The 27,692-nt window shown below is 38.6% G+C and overlaps 1 protein-coding gene across 1 annotated transcript in view; it reads right to left on the reverse strand.

The window, feature by feature from the left end:
- Positions 1–381: 381 nt before the first annotated feature.
- KLF13 (KLF transcription factor 13) overlaps positions 382–27,692 on the reverse strand; it is a 32,306-nt gene continuing 4,995 nt past the window's right edge. Inside the window, exon 2 of the mRNA XM_053462970.1 lies at positions 382–1,246. Coding sequence (XP_053318945.1) covers positions 960–1,246 — 287 coding nt within the window. The 3' untranslated portion in view covers positions 382–959. The remainder of the gene's footprint in view (positions 1,247–27,692) is intronic.

Consider the following 27,692-nt stretch of genomic DNA (forward strand, 5'->3'; position numbering starts at 1 on the left):
CTCCAAATTACCCACCTGGCATATACCTGTGTGCACATAATTGACAAAATTATATAAACTTAAAAAAAAAATTTTAACAACCTGCAACAAAATACTATTGAAAGGGCTCCATATTTTAGGAACGCATTTTCAAAATATACCTAAACCTGGAGTGCCAAAAAAAAGGCTAGACGCACATAAAATAAGGCTGCTGAAAAAAGAGTGACTTCATTGTGTACACTATTAACCTAGGAAACTGTCCCTGAGAGTGGGGAATATTGACGAAGAGGTGAAATTCAACTCAGTTGAACTTTAAGCTTGTGGACCAATGCTTCTGTTGTGCAACTTTTTTTTTTTATTTTCTTTTTGAGTCCTGAGGTGAGAAAATAGTTTTATATAAGATTTAGTCTTTTTGAAAGAAAATATTGCAAGTGATGAATCTGTGACAAAAATAGTTAATAAGGTAAGGTGGAGGAGGTGTGATAAATAGAACTCTTGGACTTCTGGAGTTCCTAGGCGGTGGGACAAAATATCCTGGACATATAAAGGAAGCATTTCTTGAGATCCAAAGAGAAGGAGATGCATTGTGTATGTATAAAAGATAAGGATTTCAGAGATCCTTGAGATATGAGAACAGAAGAATTATGGAAACCTGGAGGTAGAGATTGGGAAATATTGCATTCTGAAGATTCAAGGCAGAATAACCTGTAGGATTCTGGAGATCCAAAACAGCTTGATTTATAGAATTCTGGAAATCCAATAGAAAGGCAGCCAAGAAACAAACTCAGAGAACTGTGGAAGTTCTTCTTTAAAAAACAAAACAAAATGTTAACTAGTATCTGTATTGTTCAGTTAAAATAAGCAATCTTCAAATCACATAAAAAGAAAAAAAATTAAATGCATGTGATTAAAAAAAAGTCATTTTCACAAAGTGTCCCACATTAGCAGAGGCAAAGTGCTAATGTCCAGTGCAAGTAGATTTATGGGGAGCTTGCTGGGCTAATGGCCGGACTAGATGCATCAGAACGGCTGTAGTCGCTCACTGACCCATTTCTAGAGCCACCTCTACCCTTAAGCATGCTGGGCTGAAAATTGGCATGGCGGCGGGCATGCTTCGTCAGGTGGTCACTGCGCATGAAACGCTTCTCGCAAATAGGGCAGCTGAATTTCTTTTCTCCTGTGTGAGTGCGGTAGTGTCGAGCCAGCTCATCTGATCGAGCAAATTTCTTGTTGCAATCTTCCCAGCTGCATTCGAATGGGCGCTCACCTGTGAGGAACAAAATTGGAAACGCATAGTTACTACCAATTCTACAGATCTGGTTAATGCATAACCTAATACGACGCCAAGCTTTAGTCAGAGATCCAGATATTACAAGATAACCTATGTCCTGATCAGGAAATAGTTAATGTACTAAAAAGAACAAACAAAAATACTTCTTCTCAAAAACATATTGAATTTACTGCTAAATGATTTACCTTTTTTCCTATACGTATGTGAAACACCTTCAGTTAAAAGGCAAACATATTTATACATCATACTAGTTAACATTAGGATAACAATCATTATAACTACGTATAATATAACCATCGCCTTCTATCCGTCTTCTATAAAGGGCAGGTATACCACATTTAACGTCAAGTACTTTTGTACTTTTTTTTAGAGGCCATTAGATCAATTGAGGCTCGTCTGGTTGTATGGTATTGCTGCCTATGCCAAGCAGTGTGCCAACTGTAACCAAAGTTGCCACCTTAACCCTTGATACCCATGAATCCAACATGCCTCAGATCATTATGAATTCTACATATTGTGGGGCAACATTTGTCCAAATGGCTTGCAGCATGTTGCATTAAAGTGTCAAGTGCCAAGGTGGCAACTGCACAGCTGACATTTCACACACTTTCGGTGTAGAGTAACTAATTAAGCTTAAAAAAACTGCTCTTGTAGAGTCCAGAAATGCATTTTAAGTCTGACTTTAGCATTTCACTGAAGCAGATGTGAAGTATGCATCTCATCACAAGGGGGCATGATTCCACAGTGGAAAGATAGACGATCCCACAGCTGTACCAGTATGTATTAGTGGAATCCACTACGGGGCCGTGTGCTCATTGCAGTGATTGACAAATTAAAATATAAAAATGCAAGTCTCTGTTTTATTTAATAAAGTTTGCACTATTCAAAAGCAAACATTTTAATACCAAAAAATGAGATCTTACATTTTATTCATTGGTCTCGGTATGCACACGTTGGAGCCCTTAAGCAGTTTTGAATTGATCATTCATTGCCCTAGCGGTTGCCCTCATGTGACATGCAACTTTTATTAGAATCATAGTAATGCCCTTGCAAAAATTGGATATATCTGTACTTTTGATATTTATTTTACAAAATTAATAGCAAAACGGCTCGCTGATCCCTCTTTGGTAATGTCCCACGGAGTGCAGCATGCCGCTGTGTGTTCGGCGGCACTTTGTATCATGCTGCAGTTGGAAAGACGTTTGGCGATTTGGCAGACGATGCCCCATTAAACCAGTCAGCTGCACTAAGAGCGTAAGCCGAGAAGAGGCCTGGCAGGGAAACAGCTAAACCTCTCACAAAAGAATAAAAGGCGGATGGTGCGGAGGCAAATTAACGCAGGAGTATAAAGAACAATGGTGCAGAGCTGCATGGTGTCTATGTTTCTATTACGTGAATCATTTAACACACTGAAAAGTAGGGGAGGGGTGCAATCCAGTGAATTAGGATCTTCATATTACGATATAAACTTGTAAAGAAACCGTTTGCGGCATAAGCACATGTAAACAATACAGAAGTAGACAAATCAATGAGCCGGAGCATCAAAGATTTTACTGCTGGTGCGTAACTTTTAGCGACCTCGCATTGGTATGAATGGATAAATCGCTTAGCCCTCTAAGAATTCTGGCTCCTAAAATTTTCAGTCTGGCAGCTATGGTCTGTACAGTCTGATTTTAAATTCTGCACTTACCGATATATATGAGAAACACAAGGATTCTCAGCCTTAATCGTGAGTTATTATAAACCCGCTTTTAGCTCAATATAGTTGCCAGACTTCCCCCCCCTCAACAATCTCTTGTTTAGCCCTCTACATGTAACTTGGGGTGTTTGCAGGATTACGGTGGACATACTAAATGTCTTATTGGCACCAATGACTACGACCAGCTTTGACACTGATGTTCTTGTTTGATCCTTCTGTTAGGATATTGTGTGAGCTCAGATGCCATAAGTTTCCTTATGTAGGGTCAGGTCAGACCTTGGAGTTCCACGAGGTTGGCCCTTCATGATACTTAGTGAACTTGGGAACTTATCTACAAACTCATGGCTTTACGGAAAAAAACCAAACCCTGAGTGTTTACGTGACATAGCCAAACATACCATCCCACACCCAAGCAAACCTTTTTTTGCAGTTAAACCACAAACCACCGTCAGCCATGTTGTTCCTGCTGCCAGCACACATTGTCAAATTACTCTTTTCTATAAGAGAGTCACTGAACACTCAACACTGAACTACACAAACAGCTTAAAAACAAGATGGAAAAAAACATTAATGTCGAAGTCACTTAACAGAAAAAAAAAAAATTAAGTTAAAAAAATGACCAGGTTTACTACATCTCGTACCCTTCCAATACTAATTTCAATTACACCCTTTTAACATCATTAATGTTTATATGTGGCTCACTTTGAAGTCTGTCATTCCAAAGACACATTAGTATTTAATAATTTTTGCAGTATATTCCATGGCTGGCCACAAGCAAGTGTGAACGCACCTTGAGTAAATAATCTCGTCTGCTGACTGCACACTTTGCCCTGACATTTTCTTGTAATGGCCCTGATTAAACCTCCAAGCATAACACCTATAAGATCGAGGCAAACACTTTCTGCAGATCTGGGTAACACCTATCCGGTTCTTTTCAATTACGCATGTAAACATGGGTACGATGCCAGGAAAGCCGAGCCTGCCGCATCGAGGACATATACCAGATGCAGCAAGATCAAACCTTTGGAGGGATTTCCGATACTACTTGTATACCAGCCCAGGCTTCTCCCAAGAAGGATGTGGTCTGTGAAATTCATGTTTCCACTTCTCTTATCGCACTAACCGTAATAATAAAAAAGTAAAATCTTGTGTCCTTTCTTCACTGATATTTTGAACTGTCAAAGCCCACAATATTCTATACAATTTGTTTAAAAAATATATTGAAATAGTGAGCAAACCGTAATAATAAAAAGAAAAAATCTTGTGTCCTTTCTTGACTGGTATTTTGAACCCTCAAAGAAGCACACAATATTCTACACATTTAAAAAAAAAAAAATATTGAGCAAACCTATAATAATTAACATTTTAAGCTATTGACTAAAATATCACCAATATATGAGGTAATTCCGATAGATCTCGTTCTCCCTATTTAATGTATCATTAACATAATTAGGACCTTAGCTAACCACGCAAACTTCCTTAAGAACGTTCGCTCAATTTCTAGACGACGACAAAAATTCCATGTAGAGTCAAAAATTCTGTGAATTAACAAACTCCAATAAAGGCTTTCATGGGCTCAGCAATATCTTAGATGCTTTGTAACCTCCTCCAGTTTGCCTGGCCGCTGTGTACTGTTTTAAAGTCTTATTATTTTAGTATTGATGCAGAATTCAGGAGAAAGGACGTATCTCCAGTGAAAAGGGTGGCTTATCTACCAAAAATAGTACACATTTATTGTGCTCCAAAGCAGATGGGTCAAAAAATTGTTTAGAATTTTTTTTTTTTATTAGATATTTTAATATTTTAGCATAATGTATTAAGTGTTAACAGGGATATATCAATTTGTTAAAGCAAATTGTGATTTTAATATAGTCTAGGCATTTTTGACTTCTATGGCTGTATATATTTCTTTTAAACATGGTTCACATAATCTTTTTTCAGGGTTTATCCGCAGTATAGGGTTTCTCCGCATGGCAGGTCCCACTTATTTATCACATCTGCAGATGGTATAAAGTTTGAGGAGATTATCGTGAGCTACTTAAGTCGCGATGATTTCCGTTCTACCGACCCCCTCCGTGTTGCTATTGCTGGCTGAGGGTTTTAGGAACTGCAGCTTGCAAAGCCTGGACCGTGATACAGAATAGGGGGTTGCATGTAGTCTAGAAAGGCTGAGAATACCTTTTTTGTTAAAAAAAATAAAAACAAAACTAACCTGTTGAACTAGATCCATTACAGACCGACATATGTCTTATACTAACCAAGCATCTCAGACTGTGTTGACCGAGCCCTCCCACTACACTAAATGTGTGTTGCTTTAGTTATGCTATCACAAGGGGCTAGACAGACAGATGGGACTGTGAGAATTACTGCACGGATGGGGGAAGGGTAAATACACCAGGGTGGGGCGGCCTTTCCTCTCTAAGGGGAAACCTTGAAGAAGAAGAAGAAAAATTGTAAAAACTCAACATGCGCTGTTTGATTTTTGAGTCTCAGTCTGTGGTTTGCATAAGTGAGTCTAGAGGCTGTCAACATGCTCTTCAGCTCTTGTTCAGATGAATCCTTTAAATATCGCCGGCACGCGACTAGGCATGCAATTTAAAGTTGACGTGATATTTAATAAAAAAAGAGGTTATACACTATATAACATTATCAGATACATGATATGAACGGTAGGCTAGAATATTTCCCATCATTGGATAATGGGCAGACAAATTCTTGCTCGTAAGAGCTTACACTCAGTAAGACTAAATGCCAGTGGCCTTAATAGATAAAAGAAAGCCAAATACCATGTGTTCAGTTATGTGCTCACCTACTATTGTCACTTTAAGGTGGACATGTGCTATCATAAGGACGTCCATTTGACTTGGAAATCGGTGAATGGATCTTTTTAATATTGCTTTTTAATTTTAATATATTTGTGGTTTTTAAAGTTTGGAAAGGCAAGAAAAATTAAAAGGGAGCATTCAGACACAGGTTTTACCATGTGTGGACATGTCCCATTTATTGAAGCGGCAAAGTACAGATCAATCCCCTTGTAAGGGGACAGTGAATAAATGAATATATCATGGCAATTAGCTGCGATGACTTTACCCACATTATGGACTAAATGCTGTAGATGTTACTGTGTAGCCACAAATGTCAATAAATCAAATAATATTTCTCTCGATCTGAAACACTGTGTGGTTTTTGGATATACTATACACCAGTGATTCTAGCAATGCATGATATGCCATTAATACATACCATAATAATCTCCTATTAGATAAATATTCTGTTCTCTCATTTTATTGGCTCATCATTGTGCTCCCAATGATTAAAATTATATCATTAGATTTTAGCTGTTACAATGAGCCTATTTATACCGTAAGAAATTCCCTTCATTTCTTACAATACCTTTGCTTTTTCTGCTGGACTTATTTTTAAACTATATGCTATGTCCCATAGGTTCCTGTAATTGTTAACTATGGGCTGCAAAGAATGCCGAACTTGTTTTCCAAAACCAAAAAATGGATTACATATCTGAAAATACACATAATAAAAAAAAATCCACAACTAATGCATTACAATAACATCACCTATAATCATTTCTGCATGTATGCCATGTTTACATTTTAATGATCTCCGAGTAGCATTTTCTATAATCCTTCTCTAGCGCTTGCTTGAAACATTTGTAACCTTTTACCTACTAAATGTAGTTTTCCTGTACTCTGAAGGGGGGATGGGACTTTTTTGAGACATTTGTGGATCTTAAAGACAACAGGATAGTAGACCGTAATTTGTGAGCGTGCTTAGAAGTGAGGACAATCGCTTACACTGGGCAGCTACTCCCATGATTCTCAACCAACCAAAGGAGTTGACCTCATGAGCTTTATGCCATTGCTGCTGCCTGTTATTAGTCAACCTGTTGGGATACAGTTAGGCAAATTAGGTGTCTGGTTTGCGTTAACCTTTTCAGGCCCAACAAAAGAAAAGTACTTCTTGTGCCCTTAATAGTTGCAAAAACATATTTTTTTTGTCCAATTGCAATCTCTATTAGAGAAACCAGATTTCCCCTTTCGTCGAGAATACACCATAGATCTATGATGCAAAAGCATTAAGGCTATTTCTGCTCTGCAAGATTCAATTGTTTCTATGTGTCCCCAGTTAAAGAAGCCATCTGGTCATCCAAATCTCTACGTGTACAAAGAAAAAAAAGTACTGAACCTTGTATGACTTATGGGATCAAATGGGTTAAAACTGGCTCTGGATAGTAGCAGAAATGATAGTTTAGTGCCCTAGATGAATGGTCCACACATTAAGCAAAGTAAGGGCCGGTTATAGCATCTCTAATGGATGCCATGTGTACAGGTATCGGATGGCCATAGAACTTCTGAGGAGTGAGAGATCTTTTTTTGTATACAATATTTATGCATGGTTTCTCTTATAGCTCAGGAGATAACCGTGGAATTATTTATTGAAATGCAAAGGACTGATCGATTCATATCCAACGGAATCACGTGTAAATATATTTTTATTTTTAGAACATTGAAGATGGGATGGGAATACAAATCAGAAAGGATTTCTATTCCCGTCCCATCTTCAATGTACTAAAAAAAAAATATATATACACGTGATTCCGTTGGATATGAATCGATCAGTCCTATACATTTCAATAAATAATTCCACGGTTATCTCCTGAGCTATAAGATTTTCTATACTTGATGAGCACCTTGAAAGGTCCTAAAGGTGGCCCAATGATCACCGTTCGAGAATAAGTGTCCTTGAGGTTCTCGAGGTTTAGAAGGCAGTCTGAACATTGAACAAAGAGCATGTGACAGAATAATTAAATACAATTAGTTACACAAGACAATTTCTTAGAAATCCTTTTTTTCGCTTGTTAATCTTCTGAACCTACCTATACAATGAATGGGTATTTTTCACGCAGTATAAGGAGGGGAAAAAAAAAAATATCGCCAAGAATAAGGGCCCTCTTTTATTCTACATTTGGATACAGTGAAAATGGGTTTCTCATCCCCCTCACAAAGGCCGCTGTCACTTAGTTATTCTTTGCGCGACAAGAATGTAACAAAAGGCAGCTTTAAGTGAAAATTGTGATGTCAGTAAATCTCCTTTAACACAAAAAATGGTATTGGTCGTATAAACTCAGTATTCTATGACAGCTGTAAATTGTGAAAGCAAATGTAAAGCCAGCAGGACATGTCCAGACTATGTACCGACTGCACCTTGTTTTGTCTACGTTTCTAGCCTTGTTTCATTCCCTTAACTCTTTCTACCCCAGATGGAATGAACAATGAAGTCTAAGGTGTCGGCATAAAGTCTTTAACCCTGTCGGTTGTATATAGATATATCTTCAAAAAACACCCCAGTTCCCAATATGGTGTCTCTTTCACCTTCTGGATCATATCCGCCCAATATTCTATTTTGGTTGATCACATTCAGCCATTTTTGCCAAACATATATGCACACAGATGCACTTTCATCAGTATCTTTTGTATTATTATTATTGCTACTTAAAGGACAAGACACTTTAACTTTATAAGGAACTAAGATAGACACAGGCACAATTTCCAGAGGCAGAAATCTTAAAATGAGGACATCTTGCCATTCAACATATGAAGGCAAGCTAATGATGTCACTAAGCGTACAGGCCTAATAGCCTCAAAATCATTTTTTTTCTCAAACCATGGTCTCATACATCTGCTAGTAATTCACTAAGCAAATTGCATCAATTATTTTCCCTGAGTTATAGCCTAACTTTAATAATCCAGATCAGGGACACAATCAGGTGAAAATGCACGCTTTTAATAACTTCATAACTGCTATAGTAAATATCCAAAGCTACATTTCTTCTCTTTTTTTCCATGCAGTTAGCGTCCTTAGAAATTCTGATATCATATGAACAGCATTCAGGCTGCACACATCAAGAATTAATAAAACGTTAGACTGCTGGGGATAGAATCTGGCAAGCAGAAATCTTTCCTACATCGTATGCATATTGCTGAACTTTATCCAGTATGATAATCCCTTACACCAAAACTACCCAAAATAACAATCGACATATGCGTGGATGTGCCTTCAACAATGCACCTCATTATCTGCATCCATGTGATATCACATGCAGCCCTGAAGTCATACAGTAAGAAATATATTGTGATCTGTTCATTTTGGCTGCTCAAACACTGACATCTGTGATGAAACTGTGGTTTTCCTTCCCAAAATCCACCCTTTGAGCTTAGCAGGTGTAAAGTGCCAACTTCCAGACGGCTCAGCTGTCTAAATAAAGAGTTATAATTTTGGAACGGACTGGAAAATGAGTTCACGTAAGGTAAACCCTGGCTGCTTCTCTGATTTCTACGGAATATTTCGTTTGGCTCTGAAACGAATATTGGGGTCTTTACATTAAGGAGAATGTTGTTGTAGAACGTAATGCCAAATATTACTGAACTCTTTATCAATGGTGTCTCTGTCCCACAGCAAAACCAAGGGGAAGACTGCATTAAATATAAAACATCCTTGACATAAACATTCAATATTTTGTATCATTCTGTAAATTTGAGTTATATCCTGGTACAATTCTAGTATGCTTTAACCCTTGGGTACTGCCAGTTATGTGCTTAGCAAAATCTTATTAAAGGGGACCACCTACCATTCTGCACATTTGTTTAACTTTCCTTAATGACTCAAGCAAGTAGTTACCTTTCCATTATCTGTCGGTACTTCTGGAGATCAGAATACTGCACACCACACGCAACATAGTGTGTAATCACTTAATTATGGATGTCACAAATTGTCCAATACACAAGCCACGGGTTTCTGCGTTTTCAGCAATATGCGGCTTACATATTGGGTGTGGGATGACATGATATGTATGGGGTGCCCAGCTGGGGGCACCATAAGGGAGGTACAACTGGTAGACTTAATTACAGGAACACGAGGCCCCTCCAGGCCCCTAGCACTAGCTCCTCTCCACCATACATACCGCTAGACCCCTGCGGGCCCCGAGCATCCGTTCCCACCCGGACATACCGCTAAGCCCCACAGCCTAAAGGGGACACACTAAGACATTGTAGACAATGCTTTTCTATTCCAGCATGACTGTGCCCCAGTGCACAAAGCAAGGCCCATAAAGACATGGTTGGATGAGTTTGATGTGGCAGAACTTGACTGGCCCACACAGAGCCCTGACCTCAACCCCATCAAACACCATTGGGATAAAATGCAACAGAGATTGTAAGCCGGGCCTTCTTGTTCAACATCAGTGCCTGACCTGACAAATGTTCTACTGGATAAATGGGCAAAAATTCCCACAGGAACACTCCACGCTCTCGTGGAAAGAAGAGCTGAAGCTGTTATAGCTGCTTCATATGTATGTATTTATAATGCAATGTCATGAAAGTCCCTGTCACAATAGTCAGGTGTCCCAATACTTTTGTTTATATGGTGTATAATGTGTATAGCGTATATAGAGTCAGAGGGTGTGTACAATGGGTGCTAGTTAGTGTATATAAGAGTGGGGTGTTAGTGTGTGAATACGGTGTGTATGTATTGGTGTATGGGGTTAGCATTCCTGTGCATGACTATATGTTGTTAGTGTGTTTGTTACTGTATGGTGTTAACGTGGTTAAGTGTATGGTGTTAGCATGAGTATATGTGTGTTAGTATTTGGTGTTAGCATGTTTGTGTGGGTGTCAGCGTATAGTGTTGGAGTGTTAAAGGTGAGTAAAGGAGCAGGAGAAAGAATGTGTGTATGTAAGTGTGCCACTAACCTTAGGCTTGCCTCTGTTCTCATAGTCTGGGAGGATCTTAAGGCGGGGTTATGGGTGGTGCAATGGGTCGGACAGTGGGAGGGGCATGAGGGCCAATGTGTTAAGCAAGTACTAAGCCCAAAGATTTCTGATGGTGGCCCTATATCCAGCTAGGAAAGGTGGAATTTGAGTGTGACAAACACATGATATACCGCAGGCTGTGTTATATGCACATCTATGTTTCTTATAATAATTCTACAAGAACTACAATTATTTTGTTTTCCCATTATGGAGTTAGCGTTCAGTGGCTGATGTCTTTGAAGCTTACTGAGATTTTAAAAAAAAAGTTTTGAATGTTTTTCATGTACAATAGCTATATATAGTGAGTGCTTCATTTATGTATGGGTTGGTTGTTCTTTTAACTGTAGAAAATTTTGTTACCGTGTCTTTAAACATTTATACAGTGAGGTAAACCTTACAACAGCAATACCTTTGTAACACATGAGTCACATAGTTTTTAGGGAACTAATGTATAAAGGCATCAGTCAACAAGAAGTCTCAAGCTGCGAGCATTAACTCACTGATGTTGCCCAGGGATTGCAGTTTCCTATCATTTGAACAGCAATATGCTCTAAATTATTTAAATAAATAATGATCATGAAAGAAAAGCAATAGTACTACTACCTACTTTATCCCTAGCAACGTAGAAAAGCAGACCGGAGTATGACATCATAAGCTGGTGTACAGCTTCAACTATGTCACAAGCCAAGTGGAAGCTGCAATCAAATGCACAAACTTTGATCAATATCAGACAATCTCCCCTACCAGCATGAGAATCAGGTCTGTTCCATGGCACCATACTGTTACTCATACATGGTTTCTGGGTTAGTGTCTTCTTTCTACAGACAGAGGATTGTTTTTTGGCTACACCTACACCCCCATCTGTACTTCACCCAGCTCCTCACACACATTCCCCTAATCACAGCCAGTTTCCTGCCATTAAAGGCTGTCTGGGGCCTTTAATTGTAGCCACTGTCCTAGAATAGGGAGAGCTGTGGGTTCCGGGGTATGGCAATACTGCACCCCTAGCACATTTGGAGAATTGTGATTCATTAAGAAGGTAGAGCACCAAAGTGTAGAAGACACACATGCACATATGAAAGTGTAAAAGCTGATATCTAGGTTGAGCAGATGAATGGAAGTCTTTGTTGGTGGAAAGCTAGAATGAAGAAGACCAGTTAGTAATGCTTTGCATGAGTTTAGAATTTGTAGGATAAGGGCACAGTTGTTCAGCTCCATAACAGGGGGAAGCATGGGGCTTTCCAGTGCTATATACAAATACATAACAAATTTAATCAGTGCAAGTACAAGTGCAGGAAAAAAGTGGAGTCAAATATCACCCATGGGCATTTAGCTACTTCTAATAAGGTAAAGTTAGTGACAGTTACTAAAATTTGGTCTGGGGCCAGGGTTAGAGGTAATATTAGATCCACTGTGGAATAGTTCTTTTTAAGGCATTGATTCAGGGTCTCCTTGCTTTCTTTAACTCAGCGCTAATTATGATTTATGAACATTTCTTAAAGCTACTGACAGAATCCTTCTAATCTTGGGTAACAAAACTAGTTCAGACAAGGGGAGAGGCACACCGTTTAAATATTACCATGCATTTCTGAAATACTGATTTTTACCATCAAACAATACATAAGCTTACTCTCAGCAATAACTAAACATCCCTGTATACAGTTCTGCATACCAACAAATATAGAAAATAACTTGAGAACGTGTCTTATCGTTAAATGTTCAAGTCTTAAGCAATCTACACAAAAAAGTAAAGCTATTTAAGCATGCATACATACACAATAACACACACATTATCATTCTCATGCAGGCTCTAAACTCTGTAACAAAAATGTTGCTCTGTGAGTAGTTCAAGTTAGCAGGATCATCAGCTAAAACAAACAAAAAATCTTACTATTCCTGTCATTAACTAAATACAAAAGAAAACTAAGGAGCAAGTATATTCAAAATGCAAACCACATGGGACATTCAATGCATGGATTTATCTACAGCCCAAAAATCATATACAACAACCCTATAGGAGATAAAAATCCGAATCACTTAAAAAAAATTAAAATAATAAAAAAATACAAAAATAAAAATGATACGCAGTCCAAGTTAGAATTCAGGTAGGTACTTCACTTTCCCTTTTAACTAACAGTACTTCTAAGGACACTTGATAACAGATGAGCGTGTGTTTGTATATATTATTACCAGTATCTTATTATCTTTTTTTTTAATATAGAGCCAACAATTTACACAGCGCTTAATACAATACATATATTTAAGGGGTATGACAAGATGAGAATTGACAGACTAAGACAAACCAATGCATTTGGTCGAGAGGGCTCGCAAGCGGATATAAAAAGTCTACACACCCCTGTTAAAATGCCAGGTTCTTGTGATGTTACAGAATGAGACAAAGATAAATCATGTCAGAACTTTTGTCCACCTTTAATGTGACCTATAACGTGAACAATTCAATTCCAAAACAAACTGAGATCTTTGAGGGAGAAAAAAAACAAACAAAAATAACTCACAATAACCTATCCACTGTAGTATAAACTTTAGTATCATGACTGCATTGGTATTTAGCATAAGCCTTTAATGGATTTTGTAGTTGGGAAAGGGGGAGTGGGTACCACGGCCCTTACTTTCCCTCTTCACGCCAAATGCAAATTTTTTATTTGCTAGTTTTTTTCACAATACCCTTAAAACACTGAAAATACTCAAATGGATTTTAACTTTTGTGTAACACTTTAAGAGAGGTTCAAACTGTGTTGTATACAGTAATGTAGCATATCCCTCAACACTGAATTTGTTTCATATTGTTCCTATAGGCTACCTTTACATGCAGATGTGAAGATGTTACCATCTTAGGCAATATTTCATTTACATCCCAAATGCAAACATAAGTCTTTATGACAATGCTAATGAAGTCATGCTTATGCTAATGATGCATCTTTTCCCATAGTCCTTAATTAGTCAGAGCAGAGGGTCCATCTGGGTAACTAATACTGAGACATTCCAATGTTTACCAGAAGAAATATGGTAAGAATGTAATGTGTTTGCCTGATAACAGATCTAAATACATCTACATACAAAAAGCCACCATAGACAACTTTTACAAACACTCCATTTTCTGAAAAGTCTTGTTGAAGCAGAAAAATAGATCGATATATATTGTGCAATCACCTTATTAAAACATCTCAGACGTCAAGGATGTGAATAATGGCTTTTCATAAGGAGGGTGTAAACCTTGTCTGGCTAAAAAAAGTGTCTGGCAGAAAAAAAATACTTCATATGGGAGATGGTTACAAAAGGCAAAAGTACAACTCAAAGTCAGGATTTTATTGCTGATCTAGCCAAAAAACTGTATCTAGTTTGATTGGTGAGGCACTATAATGTAATATCGTAAACATTCCCTTTGAAAGTCACAGAGAAGCCAACAAAACTACTTAAAAATTTAAGAAAACTAGAAAATCGGCAATAGTTGACTATATCATACTACCAGGGATACCAAAACTGTAGTGATAAAAAAGGTGCGCTCAGTCTAGACTGGCAAACAGTAAAGTGGCGGCAAGTGCCAGACTAAACAGAAATATGCTTTTAAATCCCTCTCTGGGCCATTTGAAGTCCTCTCAGCTATAAGATCATTTATATATACACACTTCAGCACTTCAAAGGCAGTATAGGGCATTCACGGGGCTATTATACAATCAAATATTCTTAACGCTGATTGAAGTGTCTCTCTAGAAAGTGGTCATAGCTTCCGTATTATAAACCAAGCGCCGTATTTTTAGAACTAGGGAGATGTTCAAGCGATGAATATACTTTATACAGAAGGTTATTACAGAGCAGGTTGGGGGACATGCCAGATTCCCGGTATGGCAGACTAAGCACTCATTATGTGGGAGCTGTGGTGTTGGATTTGGTTTAATTTTAGCCCCGTCAATTATGGTAATGCCGCATTTAGTTTTGATAATGCTATTACAACGTATCTTCTGTTTTCTCTAACAAAAGACTGTCTTTACATGTTTAAGAGAGATGGTGGGCACCAGGAAGGCCTACAGAAGCCTGGTGGGCTCAGCTGAAACCAAGAACAAGCCTACAAGTCAGTGCCATTTACATCAGCAACTGAATAGCAACAGGTGATATAGATGAATTATTTCCTAAGGGATAAAGGAGACATGTCAGGCTGATTTGACTGTTGGGTTTATTTGTATCAGTTACCTTGGGAAGCGTAAAGATTTACTACTCCCTAATGGCAATGTATTTACAAGGACTGAATGAACTTTCCCACAAAGCAAATACTCCCCTCCAGATGGCAAGCAAGCATGTGCTCTGCAGATAGAGTGATCCTGGCAGCTAAATAAGACCCGTAAACAAAGAGAAGAAAGAAATGTGTATTTGTTCAAAACCTATAAACGTTACCGGCTATATTTGCTTAGCGGTTTGAAGACCAAAATCACATCGTGACTTATTCAAAGCAGGTGCGTAACCTGGCATATTTTTGCAAAATACAGGTTTTGATTACAAACGAAATACTAAAAATTGTAGCTAATAAAATGTGTTCACTTACATAGCTTAAATTGATTGAAAGAATGATCTTGTATGCTACTGTACTAGATGAAGAGAAAAGGCCCTTATAGTTTCTATGGTGTCTCTAATGGTCTTAAAAGACGTGCCTCAAATAATAGCAGGCTCCTAAAATAAATAATCAGGTTGGTTTCTAAACAGGTGTATCATAGTTAAGAATTTTGCAAATATTTGTCAAGTACTGTGTATATGCCTGGGGATCACAAGTTCATTGCTCTTCAATCTTGAAGCAACAGTTGTATTGAAGCATAAAGTGCTAGAAGTTCCTATTAACTGAGCTGGGTGAGTGCTGGCTCCAGGGGGGGGGGGCAAACCAAAAACATCTTCTTTTTCTGGCAACACCTTTGGGATCTGACCATTTAAAAGGTGTCCTGACTTGTGCACTGGCCATATTCTGGCTTCGTCTTAACTCCGACATGTAATATTCTTTCCATGCATTGGTAGACACTAAATGGGTTTGGATGGCATGATGGAGTACACAAGAGTTATTTTATTGGATCATTTTTGATCTGGTTCTCCAAACTGCCTTGTAAAGTATTAAAAAATAGCTCATAACAACCAATTTCTCTACTTTCCATTCGATATAAATATTTTGAGAAAGATCAGCTTGCCATTTGCCATACAAACAAGCAAACAGAGGCTGCTAATGTTTTCCTTGGCAGTCCAAATGGCAGATAATCCTTTGTGAATGTTCTAGTGTTACTTAGCCAATAGACCCGCAGTAGCACAAATTCTCAGACTCAGGGATACACGTGCTCGCTTGCAAAATAGAGGATGCTTTGTTGAAGAGCTGTGTCAACTCTCATTGTGAGCTCTTTATTATGCGAGAGGCTGTTAACAAAGGTAGTTGCATTCAGTTATTGTGTTCATGCATGGGTCTGATGGGCAGATTCATTCACAAACACTTGCAGAGGCAGAATTCAGGAGCAATCAATCAGCACGGCTCATTCTTGCCTTACAATATCATGCAAAACCCACATTTCAAAGAATAAAACAGGGACACTTAGTTTACTTCAAGTAAGCCAGTTTCTAACAGCAGGAGAACAAAAAAAAAATATGAAACACATATATTATATCTGTTTTTGTTGACTACTACTGCGATAATTAATGGGATCCATATAAAAAGCATTCAGAAACAAACCTCTGCCTAACAGGGACAAAAGAAGTGCAAAGATTTGGAAAATATGATTTTTCATCCTCCTTTTTTATCCTTATGGTATGCAGTACTGTTCAAAAGTTTGGGGTCCTCGTGTTTGAAAGAAAAGCAAATTGTATCCATTAAAATAAGACATTGATCGGAAATACAATGTAGACATTATTGTCAGGGCCGGCCCAAGACAAAATGCCGCCTGGGGTGAAGTTTAAAATGCCCCCCCCCATTATCTACCATTCCTCTCCTTCCCTGCCGCCCCCCCCCATTATCTACCCTTCCTCTCCCTCCCTCCCTCTTATCTACCCTTACCCCCCCCTTGTACTTACCTTTCAGCAGTCCTGCGGCGAGTCTCCCTGCTCGGTCTCGGTGCCGGCTTGTAATGCTGAGCGCCGGAAATTATGTCATCTTCCGGCACCGAGACCGAGCTAGAGGGCTCGCAGAGGAGAGAGAGAGGGGCGCCAAGCGGGTACTGACAACTTGGTAAGCGAAAACCACTCGGCACCCTCTCTCCTCCGCTTTAAAAAAAAAAAAGGGCTTGGGGCGGGAAAAGTGCCGCCTGGAGCAGTTGCCCCACTCGGCTCCATTGTCGGGCCGGCCCTGGTTATTGTTGTAAGTGACTACTAGCTGGTAACAGCTGTTTGTAACTGGCATATCTTCATAGGTGTATTATCACTCGTGTGTTCCACAGCTAGAAAAAGTGACCTCAAACTTTTGAACGGTAGTATGTGTCAATATACATATAAAATATTTTACTTGAAAACACAAAACAACTACTATACCGTATTTTTATTCTAGCCCTCGTGTTTTATATGATAAGCTGGCATAATTAAAGTGTGAAGAGTTATTCTTCAACACAATAAAATCATTATATATACTGCGTTCTGAACTGTGGGTATGCCGAAAAGAGTAGACCCTGTCAGTATGGTTGTGAGAGAGAGCAAGTTAATCAAGGCCATGGTTGCTCAGGCTTCACCAAAAAAAAGGTTTAAAGGTCTTCTCATGTGAGCTAAGTTTAACTCCTTAGCCTTTGGTACCTGCAATCTAAACAACAAAGACAATTAAAGATGTAGGCAATTCTATAAAAAAACACTTTGCGGTAGATTACACGGTGATGTCATATTGCAGAATCAGCCAACGTCAGTTACAAAAAATGTTAGATAAGTTGAGGTGTGTTGACCCCGGAATTATGTGATCAGTGAGTAGGAATCTTATCTGTGATCAGTCTAACCTCCTGCACACATCAACAAAAAGCTTCATAAACGTGAAACTCTGTGCCAGATATGAGATCGCATTGTAACACGAGACCTTAAATACACACATGATATGCTTTGTTGGTTATTCCCACTATTTGGGGAGAAATATACCATTTACATTCTATTCTATTTTTTTTTTTATTATTTTTTTAACAATTGGGGTGTTGACTTGGATCTTGTAACATACAAAAAATATTTTAATGTGATTATATGGATCAAAAAAAAATTGGTCTGTACGGAACAGGCTAAATAGTACCTTATGTTCAATGCAGATTACATTGGTTATCTATGGCCAGAGATAGGGAGTGGAAGGGAATTGTGCCTGGTGGAGCTCATTATCTCTCATTTGACATTGAGTAACCTGGTATATGTTGTATAATGGTAACATACAGAAACCAAGTAGGCTTAAATGTACACTTAAAATGTCTTAAAAAGAAACCAGTGTAATACAAAGAGGGACAGCCGGTCACCTATATTAAGCCCATATTAAATACAAGCATTTGGAATGGCCACTTTTGTTTTAAATGATGAGAAAAAAAAATAAAATTCACATATTGTGTCCTAATGATTATTAAATAAAGCTGCAGAAAACAGACCCTCAAAAATATTATTGAGGGTCATCAGTTGTTTTTTTTGTTCCTGCATCACATACATTTGTTAATTTCAAAGAGGAACAACACAATGCTGCATATAGATTTTAAAAAGAGCACGGGAATCCAACATAAAAGGGAATAATTACAGTTTGAGATATTACTCTAAATGAAAGGGTTAAAAGGTAGGGTTAAAGTTACTGTAGATGCTGTGGTAGTCAGTGGTGGACTAAATGTGCTTCTAATCTACAGAAACGAGATATGATTTGCAGCTTATTGTTTTGGTGAAAAAAGGCTAAAGAATTGAAAAAAGCGAGGGGGGGCTATTCCTGAAATACAGTTAACTCCGAAACAAAACAAAGCCAAGACTATGTCGGAAACCAGAGCTGTAAATGTGAGAAACCTTCATTGTTTCCAAGTAAAACGTCTAGGGAAATTTAAAGGAGTGTATACTGAGTACTATGGAGTAAAAAAAAAAAAGTAACCTCAAATAACTTATCGGCTAGAGTGCAAAATCTTTTTTTGGTAATGTTAATTTACTATTTCCACACAAGCGGTAAGGGAAACAATACATTCTTAACTACAAGTCCACCAAGCTATATCAGCAATTACGTACAGTAAAGTAAGTCCTTCTCCCACAGGGTTGGCACCAAATTAGTCCCATCCATTTCCGTTTTCACACCATATCTTATCGACAAAACATTCAAATCTGATGGGTCCTGATTGCGCATTCTATGAAAATGTAGACTTTCCACTGTTTGAAGTGTTACAAAACAAACAAAACGAAACTAAATCCAAAGTGGTAACAAGCTACGATTATGGTTTTTGTGTACTGAAAAGTTTGATAACAAAAAGTAGTTATCTGCTATATAAATGTGTTATCAAGTAAGCCATGGTCCAACAAAGAGTTAAATCATTTCCTACTCTGTTCTGTATTAGGTCAAGTATTAGCAAGTTTTACCCTATGAACAAGGTGTGTGTGTGGCTCTGAAGGACTGAAATTCGACGTTCTAAGTAAAATTGTAGCTGTAGAGGAGATTTGTTATAAGAACTGAAGATCATAATTATTTATACAGAAGTCAAAACATTTATGTGACAAATAATACTGTCTCTGAGGCGTTCTTGCGGCTCGTGGTTTACTCATTACATTGATTTTGCCATAATCTTAGAGAAGATGCTGAGAAATTGCTGGAGGTCATTGACTGCTGTATAAACCTTTGTGTAGCCGATAAGCTCTTGTGTCCCGAGTAACCATGTCTCTCACTTGGAAACTCAAAGACAAGGAAGAGGGATCTAGAGATCAAAACATTTCCAGATTAACATTTTTAATGATTTGTATTTCTACTATAGGTCTATTATGCTAAACATAGACTACCAAATCAACTTAAAGGGACACTCCAGCCATGATATGCAAATGCATTTGCCCCTTTCCCCATCCCCAGCTAAATGCCGTGCCAGAGATGCATTCAACCGAATGCATCTCCCTGCATGTGACGTACTCACCCCCAGTCAGATCCATCGCTGGCTCTGCTGAACGCGGGGTCCTTTTAGACCCCAGTGCGCATGTATAAAGTCTTCCCATTGATTTCAATGGGCACACTTTCCTGCCACCAATTGGCTGCTTAAACTGTCAATTAGTGATAGGTAATACTCCCATTGACTTTATTGAAAGTACTCTCCTACCACTGATTGACAGCGTAAGGGGCCAATCAGCGGCAAGAAATTTCAGATCAAGGAGAGAAAATTTTTTTTTTGTAGAGTGGTTACAAACTGTGTATCCCTAAATATACAGGCTTGGTACAAAATGTGCCAATATTGTAATGCCTGTGTGGGACAATCTTCACAAATAAATAATACCAAAACCAATTTAAAAAATGAAAAAAGAAAACTGCTGCATGGCAGAGCTTAATATTCTAACAGTCTGCTAAAGTCATGAACTATATTAATTATTCCCTCTATAAACATTTGATATTTACATTCTCTGCGTAAAATGTGAAACCTTGAACTATAATGCATCCAAAAATAGAGCTTTGCGTGGTATGTGAATACAATTCTGATAAACAGCTGTTTTCAGTTACATGTGGCCAAACGGTAAGTTCAAACAAACCCACATTTTTAAAGTGGTAATATGGTGTGCATGAGAGAGCAGCAGCTTGCAGTCTGGTCCCAGGCTTCACACACAAAAGGAGGTCTTGGTTTCGGATCAAGTTGGGCAAGTTAATAAGTAGCTACAAACTCAGAGCGCTAACGGGAGGGGAATGTATACTGAATCAAAAGGCAAAATAAACAGCAGCCATAAATTAGTCCTCTCTCTCCAAAAAAAAAAAAATGAGTCATTCAGTCTTTTCAATTCTGTACACCGTCCTCTGTGGGAACCACATAAAAATCGTTCGCAGACATAGTGAGCTGGAGAAGCTTACCGAGTTTCTCACTTCCCACAAGAACCCCATATTTATATTGTAGAGAGTTTGGCCGATACAAACTAACAATGCGATACAGCTTGGCTGCAAAGGCTTCCAAAACTGCTCACCAAGAAAGCATTTCGAATACAATGTCCGTGTGAAAGCGCCTCCGAATACACTGCTCAATATTTATAAAGAGAAGTTCTGCAATAAAGTTCTAAATGCGGAAAATGCCACTGGAACACAAAGGAATGTTATTCCTTATATTAACCCCTTAAGGACAATGGGTGGTCCCTAAACCCATTGAAAATAATGCATTTTGAGCCTGTACATGTACGGGCTTTGTCATTAAGGGGTTAACACATGGAGTTCTATTATCAATAGACGTTTGCTAAGATGATGGGTGCACAGTGGCTCTGTATTACAGCTTTAAGTTTAGACAGCTGTCTGCAGAGCTTGTATGTGCAGGGATGTGTGGCTCGCACCTGGCAACTGATATATTACATACTGGAGAAGAGAGGGGGCGGAATAAAGGCCTAACATGTAGTCTGAAATGGTCACGCCGTGTCAGAAACTAGCTCTCTAACACGAGTGATGACAGCATTAATATAATTTAAGTGATCTTCAACCGTAAAAAATAAAGGCTAGGAAAAAAAGCATTATTTCATATTACATGACATAATTATTAATAGAGTACTATAATTAAACAGACAATCCAGCCCTCATATACACTTTAATGCATATGACTATATGGGGTCCCCCTTACAGATGCATCGGGAGATTCTGCCAGTTAGCTCTAGAGCTGGTTTGGCGCACACCGTGGCGGGCGTTCTAATGAGACCCGTGTGTATGCGCCGAAAAAGCGCCTATTGATTTCAACACTTCAACTATTTTTTTTCCAGCGATGGCAGAGCGCTCCGATTAGACACATTGTACTCTGTGGCCGCTATAGTGTTTACACTTTAGTATTGACCTAAGCCACAGCCCGGTATAATGGTGCATTTAGCTTTATTGGACTAGGTAGAAAACGGAATAGTTCGGTCAGCAAAAAGCTAATTGGGCAACATGGGATTATTATAGAGACCCTGGTTCAATAATAAAGAAGAAGAAGAAAAAGAACATTACAAAAGAGGAACAGATGCACGTGAAATCTAGTTCCAGGAAAATGAAATTACAGGAAGTATTTTTTACTTTAAAAAAATGTTTATTTCCCATGCATGATGTCTCTTTTAGTAGGGAAAGTACTCAATGGAACTTTAACCAGTTTTCACCGCTCTGGCACTCCAAGGGATATTTTTTTTTTATATGTTTTGTTTATTTCCATTTTGACTCCAAAGCCACCAAAAAAACTTGCCTGTCGGGACAGTAGAACATTTGGGTATAATAGACAGATCTGGAATGAGAGGAGACACATCAAGCTCCATTAAGAATGAATGCTGCCATTTTTGCTGTAAATATCCATTATAACCATTCACGTCAGAAGGATTTACAGCCACATTAGCACGTAAGGAAGGCTGATAAATCACTCTCGCTGGAGCAACCTGCAATTTTCTGCGGCTTTCCAGCATCAGAATGAAACAAAATGACTTCTTGTAAGATTTATGAGTCCCCATATTCATGGGTATTAAAAACCGATTACATATTTGCAACTTTAAAAAAAAAATGACATTCCCATAGTGGAATATTTTAATTTGAGAGCAATCTCTCCAGTTTCAATATTTTTTATAGGAACAGTCCCAAATGTACCGGGACAGTCCCAACAAAAGACCCACCCAAATCAGGCATGGCCCACGATAATAAGGCATTTACAGGCGTAACGCTGCACATGCAGATGTCCGGGAATAAGCTGCTAATGTATGTGTTAAGAGCTTTTTTGGCAATACACTCTTTATAATGTGCTTAAACTACTGATAGAGTGTCTATAAGCTTGTACAAATTAAATATAATAAAATAATATATGTTTTTGTAGGGAAACCCTGCTTAGACCTTCAAAATAAAGGAATGTTGAAGCCCCATTTGCATCAGGCATACCTTCTTAACCCCTTAAGGACAATGGGCGGTCCCTAAACCCATTGAAAACAATGCATTTTGAGCCCGTACATGTACGGGCTTTGTCATTAAGGGGTTAAGATTCAATTCTTCTTTGTCGTGTAATGTTTGGCCAAATCGTAGGGCCCCAATTTATGGAACAATGGTAATAATAATAATAATATGTATCTGGAAGACTGTTTGACTCATTGCCAAAATGTGTTAAAACATAATCCTACGTTTAATCGTTGACAATTTCTGTTTCTAGTGAAAGCAATAAACCAGGAAGTGGAGTTGGCAGTGCATATATTTGGCAGACACAGAGTTTTTTATTTTGACCTCTATCACTTTGACGGAGTGCTCTAGAATTCAGCTACATGCTGAATCCCTCCTTCTAGGAACTATAGTAATTATTCTCCTTCTCTGGCCCATGGAATATGTTAAAATTACACTAGACACCTAATGTTATTATTGTCACCATAAAATCAAAATATAAGCCAATCTACACTCACTTATTCAGTGCCAGTCAATGGTCAAAGCTAAACTGTGTTGACTGTGTGAAGCTAAATGGTAGGTCTTACACACTTCTATGTTGGGAGACCAAAACTATTTCAAATCATCTATAGCTATAATCTATAGTTTATATAATCTATAGAATATTCGAAAAAAATGTCTTTAGTGAATACACATTTAAGTCTACAGCAAAGGATTCAATTTATCATAAGGAACATAGCTTTCCTTCAGAAAGTAAGAGCTCTATTTTCCTTTATTAAATATTTGCATGGTATTATGTTATAGGTTATATCATACCTCCCAAAGTGTCCCATTGCTTTTTGGGGTATTTTGGGGGGTTGGCTGGTATATTATATATTCTAAATAGACATTTAGATAAATTATTATACATATTCCACAAACGTCTCTAGTTAAAAATGAGATTTGACCAGTTGGTGCTACATACCCCCCATGTACAGCTACTTTTGGCAATTTTTTTTTTTTGTTTTTTGCATTTTGCAATCATGTTAGCACAGCTAGAAATATCCTTCTTTTCCATAAAAACCAGCTATATGACCTCAAAACATTTCAACAGTAGTGTGTGCATATATATATACACACAAATATAAGTAACTCACAGCATTAAACTCTAACATGGTTTAAAATTGCATTAGATATTAGAATGTTCTCTGTGGCACCATATGGGCACATTCTCCTGTACACCTTGTCCAGGATGGTCCCAATGGTTCTTATCTCAGGTCAAGTTCTATTGGTTGGTTGTTTTGCTTCCAAACAGTTGTAGCCCCTATCAACCTCTCCAGTGAGGACATCCTCTGTATCAACAAAAGAATTTCTGACATCAACCAAATGACTTCCTGATCTAACATAACGTTTGGAAAAATGTTTCCCTCCATTGTGTTGTTGAACTAGAGCTCATTATGTTTTCCTCCACTTATTTTGAAATAAATACCAATTTACCAAAAATCGAATAACGATTTGGCTAAAGTTGGCTACGGTTATGGGAGCAGCCATTTTAACTTCCTGTTTTCAGGGCCTGTGTGATTACCACACACAATCATCCTGTGAATGGGTTCAGGCAGCCTTTGTATGGAAGGGATAAGAGAAAGGGAGAGAGTTTAAGGAGAAGGGTTGAAATCTGTCACAGGTACCCATACCTGTTAAATATCAATAAAACAATCAGACTTATGAAAACATACAAGCATTTAATTAGTTTAAATAAAATAATTGTTATGCTAGGAGCTGTAAATGTATCTAATGTTCAGCGCTGCAGAATTTGATGGCGCTATATAAAACAATGAATAATATATATATATATATATATATATATATATATATATATATATATATATATATATATATATATATATATATATATATATATAAAGGTTTCAGTGCCGGTTCCCAAGGGTATTACAATATGGCTAACCAGAGTGCTGCACACTTGGCATTCTGTGACATAGTAGATACGTATGTAGGTGTGCGCCCATGCACAGCACACCCAGCGGCCATGCTTGCCGTTTTCCTCTTTGTGCTGGCAGCGTAGACATTAATGGAGGTGAAATTTAAGATAGTAAATATGTTTTTTTTTTTCGTATATACCGTATTGGCTCGGATATAGGCCGCCCCCGTATATAGGCCGCACCCTAAAAGTTTGGTGCTTTTTTAAAGAAAAAGTTTTCTTCTTTAAAAAAGCACCAAAAAACATGCTGCCACTCTGTCCTCTCCCCCCCCCCCGAGATATGCTGCCACTCTGTCCTCTCCCCCCCCGAGATATGCTGCCACTCTGTCCTCCCCCCCAACATATGCTGCCACTCTGTCCCCCCCCCCCGAGATATGCTGCCACTCTGTCCTCCCCCTGACTTACCAGAGCAGACTCCCGGGTGTCTTGCGGGGTCGGAGGGGGACATCTATGCACATCGTGTATACAACTCCCGGTGCCGGCACTCAGCGGAAGTGTCGGCACCGGAAGTTGTATACGCGTATTGCGTAGATGTCTTCCGCCGGCCCTGCAAGACACCCGGGAGTCTGCTCTGGTAAGTCGGGGTGGGGGGTGTAAAATGCATCGTGCGGACGTTCGGACGATGCACTTTGACAACCTCCCGTACCGGCACTCTCCCCGTGGGAAGTGCTGGCAGGGGAGGCTGTCTGAGCGTATCAGACAGTAGGATACAGGTCCCCTGCACCGCTGCGGGGGATCTGTATCCTAACCCCGCTGCCATACTCAATATGCCACCCCAGCAGCAGATTGGGTCATGCAATGTGTGTCCACCGCTGGATATTCCTGGCCGTACGCTTCGTGAGAATAGAAACGTACCGTACAGCCTCTCGTATCTGGCCGTCAGCTGCATGTTATTGGGGGCCACCGGCTAGACCCCGAATATAGGCCGCACCCCCACTTTAAAGACTTAAAGTGGGGGAAAAAAGTGCGGCCTATATTCGGGCCAATACGGTATGTTTTCTAGCTAGTTGGCTTGCACAAGGTATAGGTGAAAATATACTCCCTACAAACTGAAACCTTGCCATTTTTCACTTTAAACTGTTTGGGGTGTCTTGCACAACTCAACCGGAGCCCTTCCACAGAAATAACTATTTACATGCCAACTCAGAAGTTATATGGCTAAAAGGCTTTGTATTATTGACAGACTTTCATTATCCTGACGGTGAACGTATTATGTATTGATTTATAGAGCGCCATCATATTCCGCAGCGCTGTCCAATGGGTAAACAAAACACAATAAGTAGTGCACAATATAACAATTTTGGCTTACACTAACGAAAGGTAGCGAGGGCCTTGCTCACCAGGATAAACCTTCAACAGGAGTAGCAAGTAAGGATTGCCCCATTTCAATCCCCCCAATGTTTGGTGTTGTGCATGTATACATATTACATCATTTGTATTATATATATCATTTTGACTCGGCAAATTATTTTAGAAAGCCTTTCACATCCCAGCCAGAACCTAGACATTTCTAGAACCGCAACAAAAAAAGTTCCCAGTTAGCAAATGTTTGTCTCCTGGGTTTTGCAATAGTAAATACATGAGATCACGTTTCCATTTTCAAACTGCCTTAGTAGAACTTTGAACTTTTTTTTTTTCTTTCGCTTTTACTCCTAATGGTGCCTCTGAGAGACTTGCTGAATCAGCAAAGCAGGATGTAAGTGTCTGCCTTTGGCTGTGCACTCATATCATGGACCTACATTGTATCCTAACAATGTAAGATCCTTATCTAAAGGTCATATGGGTTCAACAGAATAAAAATAAATAGTGGAGAACGGCAGAAACGTTCATAAAGTAAATGGTCTTTTCTTAACAAACATTATCTAAATTTGGATAATACATTTTTTTTAGGGCTTTGCAAACAGCTGATCTACACGTGATAAAAGAGGACATATGCTATAAATCCAAGAACAGAGCAAAAGCATGTGCCAAACACATTCAGTATCCAAGTTTAGCCCTACTATCTATTTCAGCCAAATAATGAAATGCAGTATCTGGACTTATAGTAGTAAGTCAAACTTTTAAGATTTAAAAAGGGAGATTTTTTCATATGACATACTGAATAATAGTGTTTATTTAAAAAGCGAAAAGAGTCACCAGGTACAGATAGGAATAATTATATACATTTTTTTTTTATTTTTTTTTACATGTACGCCACTGTCTGGAAATGGCTTTATTATATATGAGTTTGTCTACATATGTCAGTTGGGGATTTCACGCCAGAATGTAAGTTTGAAACAGTACATCCATTCTCTTGTAAATTCGAACTGTATAAATAGTAATGAATCTCAGGAAGGTGCATAACGCCTTAGTCAATAGAATCTGTAAACTTTGTAGGAGATCACTGCCGCACAGTAGTTGGTCTGTATATTGGGAGGGCTATCAGGCAAGAGGACACCATTAACTTATTTAAATATATTTGATCACAAAGTCTTGGGTTTTATATCTTTAAATAAACAGGTCTGTGTTTTGTAGGCTTGTTGCATTGTTGGGTAGCACTGACCACTTGCTCATTAATGTTGCAATCTAGCTTGGTTACATGAAAAGATCCTGGTGTCTCAGTTTTAACCATTGCCAAGCTGTTCCCAATCAGACCCAAGGTCTTTTGGGTTTTTCCACTTCCGGTATTATCATTAAATAAAGAACTATGTTGGGGTGAGCACTGGGCCCATAGTCAGTCAAACCCTGGCACACTAGATAACACTAGTTATACTCACAAATGGAAGTGGAGTTTCTGGAAAATAGTAAGTAGGGTCAATAGAGCTGAGCATCACAAGGAGACAAATGCAACAGGGTACAGATATGAACAGAAATGGGGACAATAAAACATCCAGTGGTTTTTCACACAGTTAGAATCTCCATTGGCTCTACTCTCTACTACACAT

The sequence above is a fragment of the Spea bombifrons genome, chromosome 4 (assembly GCF_027358695.1).
Source record: "Spea bombifrons isolate aSpeBom1 chromosome 4, aSpeBom1.2.pri, whole genome shotgun sequence".
In the NCBI taxonomy this organism is placed as follows: Eukaryota; Metazoa; Chordata; class Amphibia; order Anura; family Pelobatidae; genus Spea; species Spea bombifrons.